The sequence below is a fragment of the Balearica regulorum genome, chromosome 10, assembly GCF_011004875.1.
Source record: "Balearica regulorum gibbericeps isolate bBalReg1 chromosome 10, bBalReg1.pri, whole genome shotgun sequence".
NCBI lineage: Eukaryota > Metazoa > Chordata > Aves > Gruiformes > Gruidae > Balearica > Balearica regulorum.
Window position 1 is genome coordinate 5774267 of NC_046193.1, and position 17747 is coordinate 5792013.

The 17747-nt window shown below is 48.1% G+C and overlaps 1 protein-coding gene across 1 annotated transcript; it reads left to right on the forward strand.

Annotated features, from left to right (window-relative positions):
* The first annotated feature begins 8 nt into the window (after window positions 1-8).
* On the forward strand, window positions 9-12119 carry C10H3orf18 (chromosome 10 C3orf18 homolog). Its single transcript, XM_075762894.1, is given in 7 exon segments — window positions 9-137; window positions 2845-2988; window positions 3867-4018; window positions 4020-4262; window positions 5666-5691; window positions 7335-7464; window positions 9379-12119. Coding segments are annotated over 5 exon segments (522 nt in total). The 5' UTR covers window positions 9-137; window positions 2845-2988; window positions 3867-3976; the 3' UTR covers window positions 9460-12119.
* Window positions 12120-17747: the final 5628 nt, after the last annotated feature.

Consider the following 17747-nt stretch of genomic DNA (forward strand, 5'->3'; position numbering starts at 1 on the left):
GCGCGCGGAGCGGCTCGGCCCGGCCCGGCCCGCCCCCCGCGGGCAGCGCCGCCTCGCGGCCGAGGGCGCGGCCCCCCGGCGGCCCCACCGCTCAACGGCGCTCCGGGGGCACCGGACGCCTCAGCGGGGAGCGCTCAGTAAGTGCCGGCCCCGGCGGGCAGCGGCTGCCCCGGCGGGGGGAGGGCGCGGCGCTGAAACGCAGCTGCCTCCGGGGAGGGGCGCGGCGGAGGCGGGCTGGGCCGCGGGGGTGGCCGGCCGCGCCGCCCCGTCCTGTCCCGTCCCGTCCTGTCCCGTCCCGCCGGGCGGCGGGCGCAGGCGGGGGCCTGCCGCGGCCTCTCGGCGGCGGGGAAGAGCGGGCGGCGGTGCCCCAAGCTGTGCCCGACCCCATCTCTGTCCCGGCCGCCCCGGCGAGGCCCGCCCAGACCCAGCCGTGCGAGGCGGAGCACTGCGGGTGGCCGAAGCCGCGGGGCACGGAGCGCAGGCACCACTGCGGCGGGGAGCCGGCTGCGAGCCCCGGGGTCGATCTGTCACCGCCTGGGTAGCGTTTCGGAGCGGGAAGGGCCGTATAACCCGTTATCCGTCTGGAAGCTTCTCCCCGGGACGGGGAACGAGTGACTTCCCGCAGGGCCCCAGTCCCCAGCCCGCTGCGGGGCGGCACCGCCCGGAAAGGCTTAGGGGTGAGGGCGATTGCTTGTGTTTCAGTTTTCTGTCAGTGCGGAGCCGGAGCGGTGTCGAGATTGCTGGGGAATGTCCCCGCGCCTGTGGAGGGTGGGATGGGACCGTGGCACCGCTCTGACAGCGGGAGGGGGGACAGCCGGGGTGCTCCGGGACCCCGGACGGGACGTGTGGGCACACGCGGTTGGGGGTTCTCCCCTCCCCTGGGGGCTGCCCTGAAGCCCGGTCAGCCCTGCAGCAGGGGGAGAGGAAGCCACAAGTTCACACACCGGGAAGCCACATCCCGTAGCCAACAGCAACCCAGTGCCACTTGCATTGCTGAATTACTAGAGACGCTCCATCTTGGTGAAGAAATGCAGAAGAAATACTAGTTATTATTTGCCTTCTTCATCCAGAGACCCCATGACCCATCTTCATCCCTGTGACACAAACCTCTATTCCTGTCATACCCGAGAGGATACTGCAGCACAGAGAGATTAAAACCAAGACTCGGAAAACCCAGCAACCTCAAGTTATAGTGCCTACACGATGTTGTGCACCTCAGAGGTGTTTGCCACCGCAGTACCTATTACAGACCTGGAATTGCTGGGTTAGGAGGGAAACAAGTGTGTGCTCCTTATCCCCAGACCCAGCACAGGGCGGTCCTGGCTGTCTGAGCAGCTCTGTTGGTGCAGGCAATGGAAGAATGCCAGCTCGCAGCAGCTGAGGATCTCGTTCCTCTTCTGTTCTGTTCTATTTGTGCCTGGACTATGCTGAAACATGCCAGCGATAGGTAGTAGCTGTCCCTGCCCCTAAAGCAGCCATCAGAGACTTGGAGTGTGCCCAGCCTGCAGATCAGACCTCCAGCACCAGGATGACAACTGGGAAAGGAAGGTGGTAGGAAAGATCATCCACCCCCAGCTCCACCATTGTGGGCCCTGGGCCATAGTTGCGCTCAGCCTCCCCATCTGGCCCTCTGTATCCTGGACCAGGAGGGGCTGGGGAAGAGAAATACTCTCATCTGGCCCTGGAAATGGTTGTCTAAGCTATGTCAGAAACCTTTCATAGAGGACCGCTGTTAGAGCTAAGTCTCTGGGCTTGGGAATCCTTCAGCATGGACAGGACGCTGAAAGCGTGAACAAGAGCCCCCATCCCCACTTGACCAGATTTCCAGCTGGCTAATTCTAACCTAGCCTAACTGTATTCAGAGGAGCAGTGCACAGCAGCACAGTGTCTGGTCCATACAAACGGGGGCTTACCCAAAGGCTTGGTATCAGCTTCAACATCCAAGTTTCAGTGGCTTTCTAAAATGGACAATGCATTGAGATGAAGGCCTAGCCCATTTTGTTTCAAAAGTTCAGGAGCTGTTCAAGGTCTAGAGCCATACTTTGCAAAGCCCTTGGGCCTGCTTCACTCCTTTCACTTAGGTTCTTTTTCCACTTTTCGTTTCCTTGGTGGTGGCTTTTTTAAAACATGAATTATCATCATGGAGAGTTTCCCTGAATAGCACAAATCGATGATTCTCCCTGAGCAGCTGCTTGGTCTGCCCAATACCTGCTCACCATTCCCTCCCTTTCCCTGATGGGCTGTAGCTGCTGCTGTGGCACTCAAATTTGCCGTCTTTGTGCTTGAGTGTCTGCTACCTCGAGTGCCACTGTGGTCAGTAATGGCTGGGGAAATCCTGGGTTGAACCAGGCGTGCCTGGTTTGGTGGTCAGTGAAGGACACTCCCTTTCAGCTGCAATGAACTCGCGTCTCAGCATGATGTTGGGCGAGACCAAACCAGAAGTGCTAGCTTCACATTTCTTGAGAAACTTATGGGAGTTTGACAGCTCCCACAGATTTCCAGGCACTTCAGAATCCCCCAACAACCCCTGCTTCACAAAGTTGTTCACAGGGAGCCGTGAGACAGATCCTGCGTGTGTGGTGAGAGATTCACCTGCTCAGGGAGATGCAGGACAAGTGCTGCGGAAGTCAAGCTGGCTACTCGGGCTGCTGACTGACCACAGGGCGGCCTGGTGCTGTTTGCCTGATGTGATTTCTCTGCTTCAGTTGTTAGTGACAGATGTTAATCACGCTGCTTAATGCGGTTATGGACAGCAGTAAGGCGTCACAGTAATGGGAACTGTGCAATAACCTTGCCTAGAATAGAACAGAGCAGAGGAGAACAATGGCTCGTTTCTCTTTGCAGGCACATCTTTTTCTATTCAGAGCTCATTAACCCCTGTGTCCCAGCTGCATTCCAGTCCAGAGATGTAATGTCTGCTAAACTGCAGAGAAATTATCAGAGGACCGCTAAAATAGTTCTTGGGGTCAGCACTGCTCTGCTCCAGAGGTAGCTACATTTTCATGGAAGTAGTGGCTGAACTAATGTTATATACATTGGTTTTATAAACAAAGTTGTGCAAATACTTCCCATAGGATCATCCCATGGTGTTTTGCAACTCCTGATCATTGGCACAATAGAAGCGTGAAGCAATTAAAGCCCTTCATGTTTTCAGCGTGAATAGATCAATCAAATTTCACAACTCCAAAATTGGACTCATTTTAAAATTAATATTGATAATTAGCAGTGCATGACTAAGCTTGAGTGGGTGCTTTCATGCGGGACTTGAGAAATACTCAGTCTTTAGTAGCAGATGGGAGACCAGTGCAACCCACTGCTTTAAGGAATGGGATGAGGGACAGTGGGGCGATGGATACTGCAGTCTTACAGTCACCAGTGACTACCACAACAGGGAAGTCCTACTTTGGATTCAATAAAAAGCATCCTGAGATACGGATGCCTCACAGCTGAGTGCCATTTTATTGGATGTGTTCCTACCGATAAACTTAAGGGGATCCATGTAATTTGCCATAAATCAAAAGCAAAAGACAGAAGAGAAGCAGGAAAATGCTCCTTCTCCCAGGGCGGATAGAGGCCACCTGGCTTAGGCTGGAGCAGACCAAAGACAGGGGTTCTGAGGTTGTCCCCACATAGACTTGCCAAGTGCCTGCAAGGAGGCAGAGCTGAAACAGTGAGGGAAGAGCGTATCACTGACTTCAAGTGAACGGGGCATGACTTCGGGGGTGCTCAGTACCCCTGAAAAATCTTTTTCTTATTTGGAGTGGACATCTGTAAGCTGATCTCAAAAATTGTGAATTGGGAAGGTTTGGAGGTTGTGCCTGTCTCTAAGAGCTCTGCGCTGCTTGTTTGTTCTCATTCTTTCCTAGGCAGAAACCAGTGTGGTTCCTATGAAGAAAAGCCATTAGCGATGATACTACAGGATAGGTCTCACATGAGGGTCCTTGATATGAAGGGCAGCTCTCCACTTCTGTAGCTGATGGGTGAGGACAACAGCTTGGTAAAAGAAGCTACCAAGAGCTGGCAGGATGAGTTACAGCTCACCCTCTGTCCACAACTTGTATCACAGCACTACCACCACCACAGCCAAGCCAGACCAAGGGACAGCCCTGGATGTGACTGTACCAGAAACAGCTACCATAAGCCCTGAGACTACCAGTTTCAACAGCACCAAAATCCCAGATGTGGCCAGCACTGGACCCGCCATCAGCACAATGCTGCTGTCCTTTGGGATCATTACTGTGATTGGGCTGGCTGTAGCTATGGTAAGAGAGACCTGCTAAATATTTCTCTTGTCTGTTGAGGGTAGAGGGTGGCAAAGGGGCTCTAGGACTGATTTGGGTTGAATAATTTATTTGTGTTATACTGAAGGCTTACCCAGAACTGCTGGCAACTGATAGTTCCTGGAATCCCTTTCTTTTTTTAAGGTCTTTATCCACTGCTCCAATACTTCTGCAGTCTCCCTGGAGTCCAGTCTGAGCGGGATGCTCAGCAGGCCTAGAGGATGCCATATGTAGTATCAGTATTTATTTTTAATAGCAATGGGAAGTTCAGCTAAAAGAACACAAAGCAGATTCTTTTCTGACTTGTTAAATGGAACAGCTGCTTTGATTTAAACCTTGTCAACATGGGGGCAGCAAGAAAGTTCATCCAAATTAACTTTTGAAGTAGACTGTTGAAACTATGTTAATCTCCCCTGAGGACACACCTTTTTGAATTAAAGCGGCCTGAATCCATTTTAGCTAGAGTCATTCTGGACTGCATTTCTGGGGTTCTACTTGCTGGGTATCAGCAGAGTCCTCAAGGATTTGCTGCATCTCTAACCTTGCCATTAATGCTGTAGGCAGCTGTCAGAAACTATAGTTCTGGGCCTGACACGGGCAATGCAAGCGCTGCAGTTCTTCTTTTGATGCATAACCACATCGTTTACCTTCCAACAGAGAACGGAAGGTAGCAGTAAGCTCTCATTCCTCGTATGAGGAAGAGCTTCACTAATACAACCATCAGAGGACCCTACAGAAAGGGACTACTGCAAAATTTCATTGCAGGCCCAAGGAGGAGTTTTTCCAAAAACCCCTAAGAGAACCTGGAAACATTATCCTGGAAACGGTCATAAGTTCCCAAGAGCAACATCCAGCATTTGTAGTTCTCAGAACAAGGCTCTGGAGGCCAAAAGCCTCGCTTTCTTCCCAGCACAGCCACTCTTGCTGGCTGACATGAGGGAAGTCATGGAGCATGCCCTCTTTGCTTCTTCCCTTTATACTGGGGAGGGGGTAACAGCACTTCACGCTGTAGGAAATCTACAGATGAAAACCACAAAGGGAAGGCTCTTCACCCACTCCTAAATCGCAACGTATGTGCTGCAGCCACCAGAAATGTGCTGAGCTACACCTAATAATAATACACCTAATACTCTTTACTACTACTAACACAACTAATAATAGGCCACTGAAGCACTCAGCGTCAGACTTGATGTGCTACCAAGCTTACACTGATGCGTATGAAATTTCATTTTTGGCTGTGACTTCTCCCTTCCCCCTACTTTGGTGTGCAGTGACACCAGGCTTGCTACACCTCCTTTCTGTGTTCCCTGTGCCCAAAATTTCTCTTCCCAGCTGTTCTGCCTCATACTGGGACTGTTGTAATGATGGCTTTCTTTCTCCTCCAGGTTCTGTATATCAGGAAGAGGAAGAGGTAAGTAATATCTGTTGTTGGCTTACAGGAACTCAGTGCTTCAAAATCCAGACAGATCTAGGAAGGAGACAGGGAGATGGGGAGGGTGTAAGTGTTAGCTATCTGAGAACAAGCCTACAGGGGATCAGTTGCATGTGAACGAAGCAGGGGAGGGGACACTGTAGTCCTAGTATTGACCCACCTTCTAATACCAGAGCTTCAAAGACTCCTCTGCAGCTTTGAAGAGGAAAACATGGTTGAGCAGGAGGAGGTTAGGGATCCTGCAAACTCTTTGTGCTTCATCTGAGATGCACTAAAACAGAGGAAAGGGTTATGAGCGTATAAAGAGGCTAGGAACTCTGTCCTGAGAGGTGTGGATCTCTCATTTCAGCCATTCCCAGATCCCTATGTTTTCCAACAGCCCGGGTCAATGACACTGGCCTTGCAAGGCTGAAGGCCTTTAGCTGCAGTCACAGCAACTGGCAGCAGCATAGTGCAGAGATGCAGCTTTCTAGCCTGAGACTTAAGTGCCTTAATTTCCTTGTTAAGCTTCTGGCTGAAAATAGAGAGGAGAGTAGCATGCAGGGAGACACACTTCTTGATTCTTCTGTCTCTGACAGCAGAGACACTGGTGAAGATCCATTAGATGTGGCACCTCCTCCCTGCTTGACTCCTTGTGGCAGGCCTGGCCTGGCCATGAACTTTCAAGAAGTGCTGCTGCCCACTGTAAAATGTCCAAGCCAGACCCTAAAGCCCAGATCTGGGTACTGCCACAGGAGCAGCTACTGCTTGGCCTGGGAACATGGCACTGCTGGAGATAATGGTTGTGTTGGCAAACCCATATAGAGGCAGGGAGGGAGTGTGTCATCCTCACATTTGCCAAAATAGCTATTTGTGGTGACACTGCCTGTAACTGCTTGTGTGTTTCCCTCCCCAGCCCCCCCAAAACTCAGCTACAGTCTAAGGCAGGGCTCAGTGTGTTCACAGGAGCATGCCCACCCATCCATCCTCCCATCTCTTGAGCTGCCCAATATTTAGGGAGACCCCTTGGGGTAACACTTTATAGCTCTGTCACTTGGAGCAATGATACAAGAATAAGAACAGTCTGTCCACAGGCATCAGCCTCCTATGAGAATCTCTCTCTTTCCTATTTTCTGTTTATTTTTATGTATTTCCACCCCAGATTTAAAGTACTACTCTTAGGCCACTGGAGCTAAAGGTGGACTTCTGCTGGCAGACATAGTGTGACAAGGCAGGACTGCCTGTTGTGGGCAGAGGGGCAGGGAGAAGTCACAAAATGCCTTCCACTGTCTCTTTTGTCCCAACACATAAAGCTTGATCTTTTAAGGTCTGCAGGAGCTTAAATCCCTGTCTGATTCCTCTGTGCGTAATGCCTGCCAACATAGATTAGTGACGGCAATTAATCCCTGTAACTGCACTCTGGGTATCTTCTACTCCTGCCAGCTGTGTGTAGTAGGTTCTTATCCTCATCCCTGCAGGACAGGACATGACCCTTATCCAGCAAGCAGCAACAAGAGCTGAATCCCTGAGCAGCAGGAGAAGCAGCCTGCAGAAGGCCTCAGCAGTGGGGTGGGGAAGGCAGCCTGAGCATCTGTCCTTCTATTTATTGAATTTTTCAACCAACCCTTCCCTCCTGCGGGCAGGTTGGAGAAACTACGGCACCAGCTCATGCCCATGTACAACTTTGATCCCACCGAGGAACAGGATGAACTGGAGCAGGAGCTGCTGGAACATGGGCGAGATGCAGCATCTTCCCAGGCATCACAGAGCAAGGTAGGCAGCTCTGTCACTACAAACACTGGTACCTGCACTGCTTTTGTTACAGAGTCAAAAAGTTTTTGTAGGGTTGTAGCGTAAGGAAACCATGTAAGACCTCAGGAGGACTTCCCCCATCTCTGCCAGCCCTGGAGACAGGGGGCTTGAGGATTTTGGAGTGCTCAGGATGGACTGAAGAGTCAGGCAACTAGGACAAAGAATCTGGGGAGGGAAAGTGCTGCCTTTACTCAACTAGGAGAGAGAAAAAGGCAACTGCAGCAATTAAGGGTGAGTTTATTACAGTTTACCACCCAGGGCACCACAAGGGAGCAGCAGATGAATGCTATTTTCTGGGAGAGGAGGTTTCAATGTCCACAAAGCACTGAGGCTCCTTTGCCCCAGCCCTGAAAAGCAAATTAAGTTTTAAGGTATCCTTGCTTTGCCTAAGGATGCAAGTGTGGAACAAGGCCTGGCTGAGGGAAAGCCTGTAACTGTAACAGTTAACTGTGCTGCAGGCCCTGAAGAACGCAGGCAGAAAGCCTGCATGTTGCTGTGGCACCGGCACATCTGGTCTTGTCAGCATCTCCAGGCCAACCTTGCTGGGCACAGAGCAGGCGTGGCCCAGAAAGAGAAAAGGGAGGAGAGTTCTCTGTTTGAATTTGGGGAGAAGGGAAGAAGACTTTGCTTTGACCACTTCTGAGTGGTCAAAGGCATGCAGCACGCTGAGAAACTATAAGGTCCTCAGAGACCACTGACTTACTACATTTCTGAGTTAGGAAAGAGCTTGATAGCTTGGCCAATTGGTTTTGGTTAATGGTCCAGATGGGTCTTTGGCAAGATGCTACCTCCTTCCCCAGTATAGCAAGAGGTAGGAGAAATAGGGCAGAAGGGCTTCTCACCGTTGTTTGCAGCCACTGTTGTTTGTTGTGTTTTCTGTTTCCTTTGTCACCACCACCACACAAAAAGCCTTTCTGAAAGACAGAGCCAGCAGGGATGGTTGGAACAGGTACGTCTCTTAGCCAGTGATGCAACCTCCCCTTAGAGTAGACATCTCTCCTTTCCTGAATTCCTCTCCAGATGTTCTGTGTTGCCCGTGTCTTCCCTTGCTTTTCCAGGAGCAGGAGTTGTCCCAAACAACTCTCAGTTTCCACGCACTTTACACCTTCAGGTAATCTGTAGGAAGCTTGGTTTGAACAGAAAGGGAAAGAGGAGATAATAAATACAACTGTAATGATAAGATATTTACCTTGAGACATGCTTCCTAACCTCCTAAAGAGCACAGAGGAGATGCGTATGTTGGAATATGAAAGATTGTCAACATATTCCATACACTGGCTTGGGAAAGCAAGAAATACTGTTGTATAAAAGCAAAGGATCTTGTCCTCTGAGCAGCGCATACTGGCAAAACCTCAGATCCCTCTATTAGTGCACATAGAGGACTTCCCTTCAGGTAGTAAAGGAGGGAAATAACAAGGCCAGAGTTAAACTTAGCACAGTAAAAGCACATCCTGGCCAGCAGGATACCTCAGATCCCTCCAGAGCTTGCTAATCCACAGATACCTCTTCTTGGAAAGTACGTAAGTTTAAAGGTTTAATGTAATAAAGAGAGGGAGAGTCTAAAACAACAGCCAAAGTTCAGTCTATGGCATGTTTCCAGGCCTTCAAGAAGGTTTCAAGTCTTTTTATGCTGCCTTGTATATATAAATAGCGAGACCCAGTAATCCAACAATGTGGGGATTTTAAATTGGCATGGATGTGCTTTCTGGCCTGTTGTATTTTTCTGTCACAGCCTTGTTAATGCCATGTTAGTCAGCCAGCCTCCCTGTAGTAAGGGGCAGAATCTAATTACAATACTGTGCAGTCTGTGCCCGAACACACGCACCTGAGCAAAGGCAGACTTGCTGGGTCTCATCTTCCGCTGCTTCAATGCAGATTCTGCTGACAAGTCAAGGAGCCCTCCAGAGACCCAGCCGTCTTGTGTTCACAGACGTTGCCAATGCCATCAATGCATGAAGAAGACCTGCCCCTGCTCCGGGATCGTGCTGAGACTGCGGAGGATGAAGCCAACAAACCAATGAATTCCCGCAAGCATGGCTGATCCACTGAGCCCAGCTGGTCACCCTGTCCATTTGTGTTACAAATGGGTACAAGCACTGGGAACTGTTGTCACTTTGGGAAGCAAACCCTTTGTGATGGCAGTGGTGATTTTTCTGGTGTGTCTGTTACCACTAAAAGGTCCTGAGCTCCGTTTTCTGAGCTGGTGCTGACTGATGCCATCTACCAAGCTGCGTGCTTAGGAACAGTGCCTGCTTTGTGGTAGGTTAACTCGTGAGAGCACACACATGCGCTCTCTGGGTCAGGGAAGGAGGGGAGGTGCATGTTTCAGAGAGCTTCCCCACTGGCTTTGTGCCACCAGACCCCAAGGAAGGCGATGAATGAGCCTCGCTGTACAATGACGACAGCTTTGGCAGATCCTGGGGGGGTGACTGGTGGCAAAGCCCCTTTGAGCAAGAAAAGCTGACTCCCCTAGCTGAGCGGTAATGTGGGGCACGTCAGGAAAAACACATACCATGGGTTTATCCCTCTTGTGGCACGTGGGCTGCTGATAAATGTGCGCCTGGGGTGATGTTGAAGCATGGGAAATTCACTAGCTTTAAAAAGTGAAATAGTGAGCGTTTGGCTGATTACATCTTGACTGAGGAAGTGACTGAATATCCCAAATGAGGGGTGCTGTACAGACAGAGGGGAATTCACACAGCTAGAGGCAGGGAGGGGCTGTCAATAGCTACATGATTCCCTGCTGCTGAGCTAGGAATAACGATGCTCAGACCACGGAGAGGAGTTGAGTAGAACTGGGGTTCCAATACCACATATCCTCTTCCTGATTTGGCTCAGGGAAGTTTCTACAGTGCAGAGTGTTATCCAGAAAAAAAGATTAAGCCTTGAAATATTTTATTTTAAATAAGGAAAAACATCTATTTGCTCAACATTAGAACAGCCCCATGTCAGCCTCCAGAGGCGGGTGAACAGCTGGTTCATACTTCTTACCTGCCAGGACCTGCAGTCAGAGCCTTCTCTTCTTCCTGCTGAAAGAAACACGGAGCTTTGTGTTAGTCTGTGCTCATGCAGAAGGTGGGACTAGACGGGTAAGCCAGGAGTTTCCCTGTAACCCTGAAGCATCTCTCTGCCTGCGCGTCCTTCAGGGCTGCAGGAGGTAGAGAGTGCGAAGGGGTCTCTGGCCACCTTGGCGTGCTGCAGTGTGGCATGGGCGCTGTCCTCTGCAGAGCCTTTTGGTGACCACCAGCCCTGAGTGCTGCAGGCCAGCACAGTGGCCAGGGGCCAGCAGCAGAGCCTGCATGCAAGCATCAGTGCCCAGCCATGCGCTGATCACCTCCTGATTTTTTTTGCAGTACATGCATTTGTCAGACCATATTCCATCCACAGCACCAGTTAGAAGGGAATCAGGGCAAGCCAAAATTTGAATGCAGATCTAAAGAAAGGCTTTATGCAAGATGTTTCACTGAATGGCAATTCGGGTATCATGCTTTGTTACAGGTTTGCCCCTGCCAGTTAGTTTTTGTTCTTCCAAATATTTCTTTTTTCTTCCCCACTGTGATTTTTTCCCCCCACCGTATTCATTAAATGCAGACTCTTTCCTGAGCATGTGCCACTGACCCCTGCAGTTGCTTTCATTTTTCAGTATCCCTCTTTCTTTTACAAAACCAGGAAGTTCTGGGAGCATATTAGGGCTAGGGAGTGTCATCACGTGTGGAAAACAGCTCATCCTCTGTACCCAGGAGATGTGGCAGGAGGCACTCCCAGGCTGCTGGTTGCTGCTGGTGTTTGCACTCCAAGGACACTGTTGGAAGGAGGGTGCATGGGTACAAATACTTAACGTAATCTTGCTTCGGTCCTTAGAATTTGGATGCTATCTGTGGGTCTTCCCAGAGATTATGCCTAGGCGACCAGCTGAGAAGCAAATACATCCCCCTCCCAAACACATGCACACTTACCATCTCCTCCAAGTGCTCACTGAGGGCAGCCTACTGCAGAGACATCAGATTTCTCTCTTCAGCAGCTGGCACGTTGCTGCCTGTCACACTCCCACGCTCTGCAGCAGGACAGGGATGCAAGTGGCAGCAGGGGTGCATGGCTGTCCTAAATCGCAGTGTTGTCCCTAGAGCTCTTAGGATTGGAACTTCATTTGTTGTTTTAAACTCAATAAAAGGCAATGTAAGCTGAGCTGTTTCCTCAAACCACCAGCCTACTTTGTGCTCTTTACCCAGCTCCACGTGCTGCGCAGGCAGCTGCCAAGCAGCACATCTGCCAGCTGCTCAGTTGCAAAAACAGGCACCTTATTCCATGTTAATGCTGAGATATATCTTGTATAACAAACACACCTACAGAGGAATTCTCTTTAACCATTCTTCCTGTAATGGTAGGCTTTGTCCTGTGATGACTGCCCTTAGATTAAGGAAGTACAGATAATAAGACCAAAAGAATATCGTGGGTATTTGCTGGGCTTGTACTGGAGTATTCTTTTAGTTCAATAGCACCTCCTGTCACAGTTCTTGGAAGTATATGTAAAATTTAGCAGAAGCGTTATGATGTAATTTAATTCAAGTGTTTCTGTGTTTTAAGCATTGAAATGTAATTAAACTATTTACATGAAATCTAGCGTGATTGTCTTTTTTCTCCCCTGTCATTTGTGGGTCTGGAGGCAACTGGCAGGTGAAGTTGCTAAGCCACTGTCCATCATATTTGAGAAGTCGCAGCAGTCTGGTGAAGTTCCCACTGACTGGAAGAGGGGGAACATAACCCCCATTTTTAAAAAGGGAAAACAGGAAGACCCAGGGAACTACAGTCCAGTCAGTCTCACCTCTGTGCCTGGCAGGATCATGGAGCAGATCCTCCTGGAAACTATGCTCAGGCACATGGAAAATAAGGAGCTGATTGGTGGCAGCCAACATGGCTTCACTAAGGGCAAATGGTGCCTGACAAACTTGGTGGCTGCCTACGACAGGGTTACAACGTTGGTGGATAAGGGAAGAGCAACTGACATCATCTACCTGGACTTGTGCAAAGCATTTGACACTGTCTCAAGCCACATCCTTGTCTCTAAACTGGAGAGCCAGGGATTTGATAGATGGACCACATGATGGAGAAAGAATTGGCTGGATGGTTGCACTCAAAGAGTTGTGGTCAAGAGCTCAATGTCCAAGTGGAGATCAGTGATGAGAGGAACAGGTTGCCCAGAGAAGCTGTGGATGCCCCATCCCTGGCAGTGTTCAAGGCCAGGTTGGATGGGGCTTTGGGCAGCCTGGGCTAGTGGAGGGTGTCCCTGCCCATGGTAGAGGGTTGGAACTAGATGGGCTTTGAGGTCCCTTCCAACCCAAACCATTCTATGACTCTATGATTTTCCACAGAAACCTGCTGGACTGTATCCTCAGTACCTGTTGGTAATTTATATGCAGTGAATTCCTCTACTCTTTTCAAAGACTAAAGTAAGCGTAAGAAACTTGGAAGGACAAGCTCTGTGGGGGTCAAGGTTTAGTGCTCCACAGCATGGAAACTCAGACCTCTTCAGGAAGGCTTGTCACTTGGTGGAGAAGTCAGAAAGGCAGGAGCTTCTAGCCTAGCAGATCCTGGGCATCCAGAGTGCAAAAAGACAAATTCCAACTTGTCTGTTTGCCATATTATCCTTTAACCAGCTGAATTCTGGGACAGACTACGGGTTCATCAGCTCACCTGCCCACAATAGCCTGCCCACACCAGGGTGAACATTCTGGGCAGGAGCATTAGCAGCTCCATGGTGATGCTGTTGGTGTATTTCTGATTTGCTTTCTGCCTCATCTTCTGGCCCGCAAACACAGCGGACACAGTTAGGAAAGCTGTCAGATTAACTGAAGAGGCTATGCACAGGAACAGAATTCATTGTATGACTAGCTAAATATTTGTATGCCACACAGAAAATAGTGTGGCATAAACTGACTCAGCTGTGGATGTACACATGAAGCAGAATTGGCTTAGGTTCCAGTTATGACATACTATAAGATATACAAGAGGATGGAATTGGGTACCCACAGTTGGGTTTAAGGGCCTGTCTATTTTCCTCCATGTGATTGCTCATGCTCAGTATTCCTTATTTTCACATAGACCTGTAAGTGTTCCTGAACAACCAAATCTTGTTCTATAATCCCCAAAACTCCAATTCGGATAAAGAGAGAGAAACTTCCATTGCCTGGTGATACACGTGTGCTGAGGTTGTTGCACATGGAGGCAAAGCAGAAGCCTGAGGTGCTGTGTTTTATACCTTTATTCAAAACAAACTGCAAGGCTAATGTGCAAGTTGTCAATGCTCTTTATGCCTTCACCAAAACCAGAACCATTTATGACAATCTTCCAAACTTTGCTAGATAATAAACCTCCTTCATCTCCCGTGTTTTGATCCAACTGTAACGACCTTTTATTTTTGCCTGAGTCAGACTAAAACTGACTGAGCCTAGAAAAGACTTTAAATGCATTTGCTTAGAGGTAGGATTTGGCTACACAGAAAAGGTAACTAACTATAAGGGAAATAAAACATATTTATCATTTCAAAAAAGAAAATCCAAGTAATCTAGCGTGAGATCCTAGCTTTCTGAAGATGGCTGGAATTCTGCCTGCCTGTAATATGCAGAGTTTGGGAGTGAAAGTCAATGCCTAAAAATGGAAGCAGAAGCTATGGATTGGGATTTCAACTACACTCAGAGTAGCTCCTAATAGTGTGGAATTCTGCTTGTTCTCCTCGAGCACTTAACATTTTTATGGAGATGTGTTCCCTACTGTGGGTTCCCAATAGAGTATTAAGAGGTAGCAAAGACTAGATTTTAATTTTTTTTTTTTTTTTTTTAAAAAGGGAAGTAGTACTTTGCATGTCCTAGAGGAACACTGCTGACCTAAAGCAAACAGATTTACTATCTAGCTGAGGTAGTTTCCATCCCTACTCCATGCCACCAGCTGAGAAAGGTCTTATGACATCATAAGAAAAGCTTGAGTCAATCCCTAATGCATTTAGGAGAAGCTGAAGTTCCACTCTCACATTGTAACAGCTATTACTCTCAGGTAATAGGGCTTAATTAAATAGGCAGTATAACTTTGCAAGTAGAATACTACATCTGCCAATTCACCTGAAAATCAGGTAAAGAAGTTGGTGAAATATCTTGGTCTGCCACTGGCATGGCCTCTGAATGCAGACAAGAACTGCAGCTGAACTTTTGTGTCCACTGAAGAAGAGCAGCCCCTGAACCTGAATTTAGAGGAACACCGGTTGGATCTTGTCATCCATCAATGGCTACAGATTTGTCTGCATGATGTCCCACCTGGATTTATCCACACTGCAGGAGAAGGGGGTCAAACTCTTCCCACACCTGGCAGCACGCCTCATCCTACAGCATAACTTTTAGGTCAGTCCCTCTGATCCAATCCATTTAATCCTTGGATTTCTCTGCTACATGGCAGAGGAAGCGCAAAGGTTGCTGTGATGCACTTTTCTGCTGAGTCCACCAAACTCCATACACAAGAAACTACTGTTAGGGCAAACCAGAGAGAATTAACAGGATCAGGACTCTGATCACTACTAAACTGGGCAGACTGGACAAAGTGGCCTAGAAGGAAAATAAAATTGTTTTTCCCATTATCTCTCTCCAGTCAGCCCTTTGTCCTTCCTCTTAATTCTGCATACATTTTCTTGTGTTAAATAAATACCTGCTAAGGGAACAGACCTCTGATGAAAGGATAATAAATGAGCTCAATATATACTGCCATTTCATGGGTTTCTGCTATGCACTGCCATAAATTTAAAGCCAATTATGTTCTGTTTAAATATTTAACACTGTAAAGCTAGCCAATTTTACATCTTGTCAAAGATAATTGAAATACCCACTTTGTCCCTTTAATAGGCAGGCAGATCATCCATGGGATGGAAAATACCACTGGGATTTCACTGTTTGCAAGTGCTTATTGGAAATGCCCTCAATCCCTCAGAATTTAGCAAGATCAGCTCTGACACCCAAAGCACAAATCTGCATACAATGTGAGACTGAGCAGCCAGCAATCTCAGACCAACTCCCAAAACTAAACTGTATCAGCAAGCTTTTTGCATAGCTGCAACACTAGAGGACCCCACATCCGCACATTATGGACTGAAGATAAAACTAATTTAAATTTAATCCTGAGGCTCTGCAAGGAAGCAACCTTTGTGAAACTGATTCTTTACAGACACTCCTTTGAAGTGATGAAATCCAGTGACTGTGACTAAGCTTGTAAACATTGTTCACTTGAAGTTGCTATCAAATTCAGGGGGAGTGCCACCAGGCCAAAAGCTAGTTATAGGAGATGGCCCTGAGCTGATCAGGCTAGGATAAAAATTTCAGAGTCAATCCTCAAGACTTTCCTCTAAAGCATCCAGGTTTTACTGACCACTGGAGCAAAGGCGTTAGGTAAGCTGGAAATGCTGCCATGAAGGTTTTTCTTTCTGATTATAGTAAGGAAAAGACTTGAAGACTGTCTTTCAGATGCAATCCCTATGAGCAACTGAGCAAAACTTAACTCTTGGGACTGCTCCAACAATCTACCAGAGGTGGTATGATACATAAGTTCAGCAATCAGCTGTATAAATGGGTTTCTTTTACTGTATCTGCATTACTGAGTCAACACTGTCTTTCTATTGAACCGTGGCTGGGCAAGGCACCATGTTATACAAGTATTTTTAAGAAATATTAATATCCTCACAAAAAACATACTACAAACAGTGAAAGGTATCTCCCTGACAAAGTATTTGCCATTTCTTCCCTTAAGTCCCTGTTTGGATGTTTGGGGTAAGCCAGCAGACAACAGGAGAGAAAGCTTGGCCAAAATTATCACAAAGGAAAAATTTGAAATATGACATTAAAAATCCTGTTTGCTTTCCAGTCCTCTGGCTTCTGCAAGACATGAACAGGTGGCATACTACTGTGCTGTGGCAGGGATGTTACTCAGAGATCTCCTAAGACCAGTAGTTTTGCCAGGTCTGGAACCGTCTTTTCCAGTGATGCCTAAAGGGAAAGATCACGGGAGAGAGAGGGTTAGAGCTCTGGGTCCAGAAATCTAGCTGCCCAAATGTTCCATTACAGAGTCAATGCAAGGTTAAAAGGCAGCAAGGATCCATTCCCAAACAACCAAAGGTCTTCACAACAACATTCCCATTGCTCTTGTACCAGCTCCAGGCTAAAGCCTAACACAAATGGCTTTCCTGGCAGCAGGCCTCAGCATGAGGCTATTGAGAGCCCAAAAGTTATAGTGTGCGTGAAATTTTCTGGCTTCTGCAATGCAAACACATGTGCTCAACCTCTGCTGTGAGCAGTTATATGTATTTCCAACTGCAACCCTGGATCCTCATGAGACACAAAGTACCAGAAGTGCCTTACCCAGTGTCATAAACATCAGGAAAGCAGATGCACAGAAGGTCTGAAAATTGTCTCAGAGCGGGGAATATTTCTTGCTACACAGGCTTGCTCTGATCTGTGGCTAACCCCTTGGTTTCATGAAAGCCGAGGCGACCATCGGGACAGCAGAGGGAACAAAGTAAGATAAAGGAGTTTGCAGCTGCTCCATCTCTCAATGTACTGAGAAGAATGCAGAGAAGGAAGGACAGACAAAAAGGAGCAGGATCTCAAGGCCGCTTCTGGCTTTGGACTGGGTCTTGGAATTTTGCTATAAAACAAACCGTTTCCCTCTCACACCTATATTCCATTAGCCAAGCAAAGTTACTGAAGCAAACCAAGGCTGCTTTTGTGGTTTAGGAGGCTATGAAATCAGCTTCATCAATCATTCAGTAGTGGTATTCATTGGAAGAGAAGACAAATGCTTCTTGGCCCAAATAGAATAACAATTGAGTTGTGATTGGCAGCATCTGCAGGTAGCTACACAATAAAGCCTGAGCTGTTAACAAACCCCTGCCTGCTTCTGGATAACCTAGAGTCAGCCATAACCAGGGCCTTGGAAAATCAGAGCGGATGCCCAGCTACAAAGGCCACGGGAAAACATCAGCTAGCTTTAAAGCAGCTCTCTGCCCCATGGCAGACTTGCAAGTCTTGCATATTTCTAATTCTGGTCTTCCTATTTCTTGATTTTCCCCATAAAAGACTGACTGAAAAGCAGGGAGTCAGTCATTCTTTACTTCAACAATTCTTTCTTAATGCTGCAGACACAAAACCCAGGGCAAATCTCTTTCCTACTCAGAGTTGTACAGCACACGTACAACCTGCAGGATGATCAAGCAC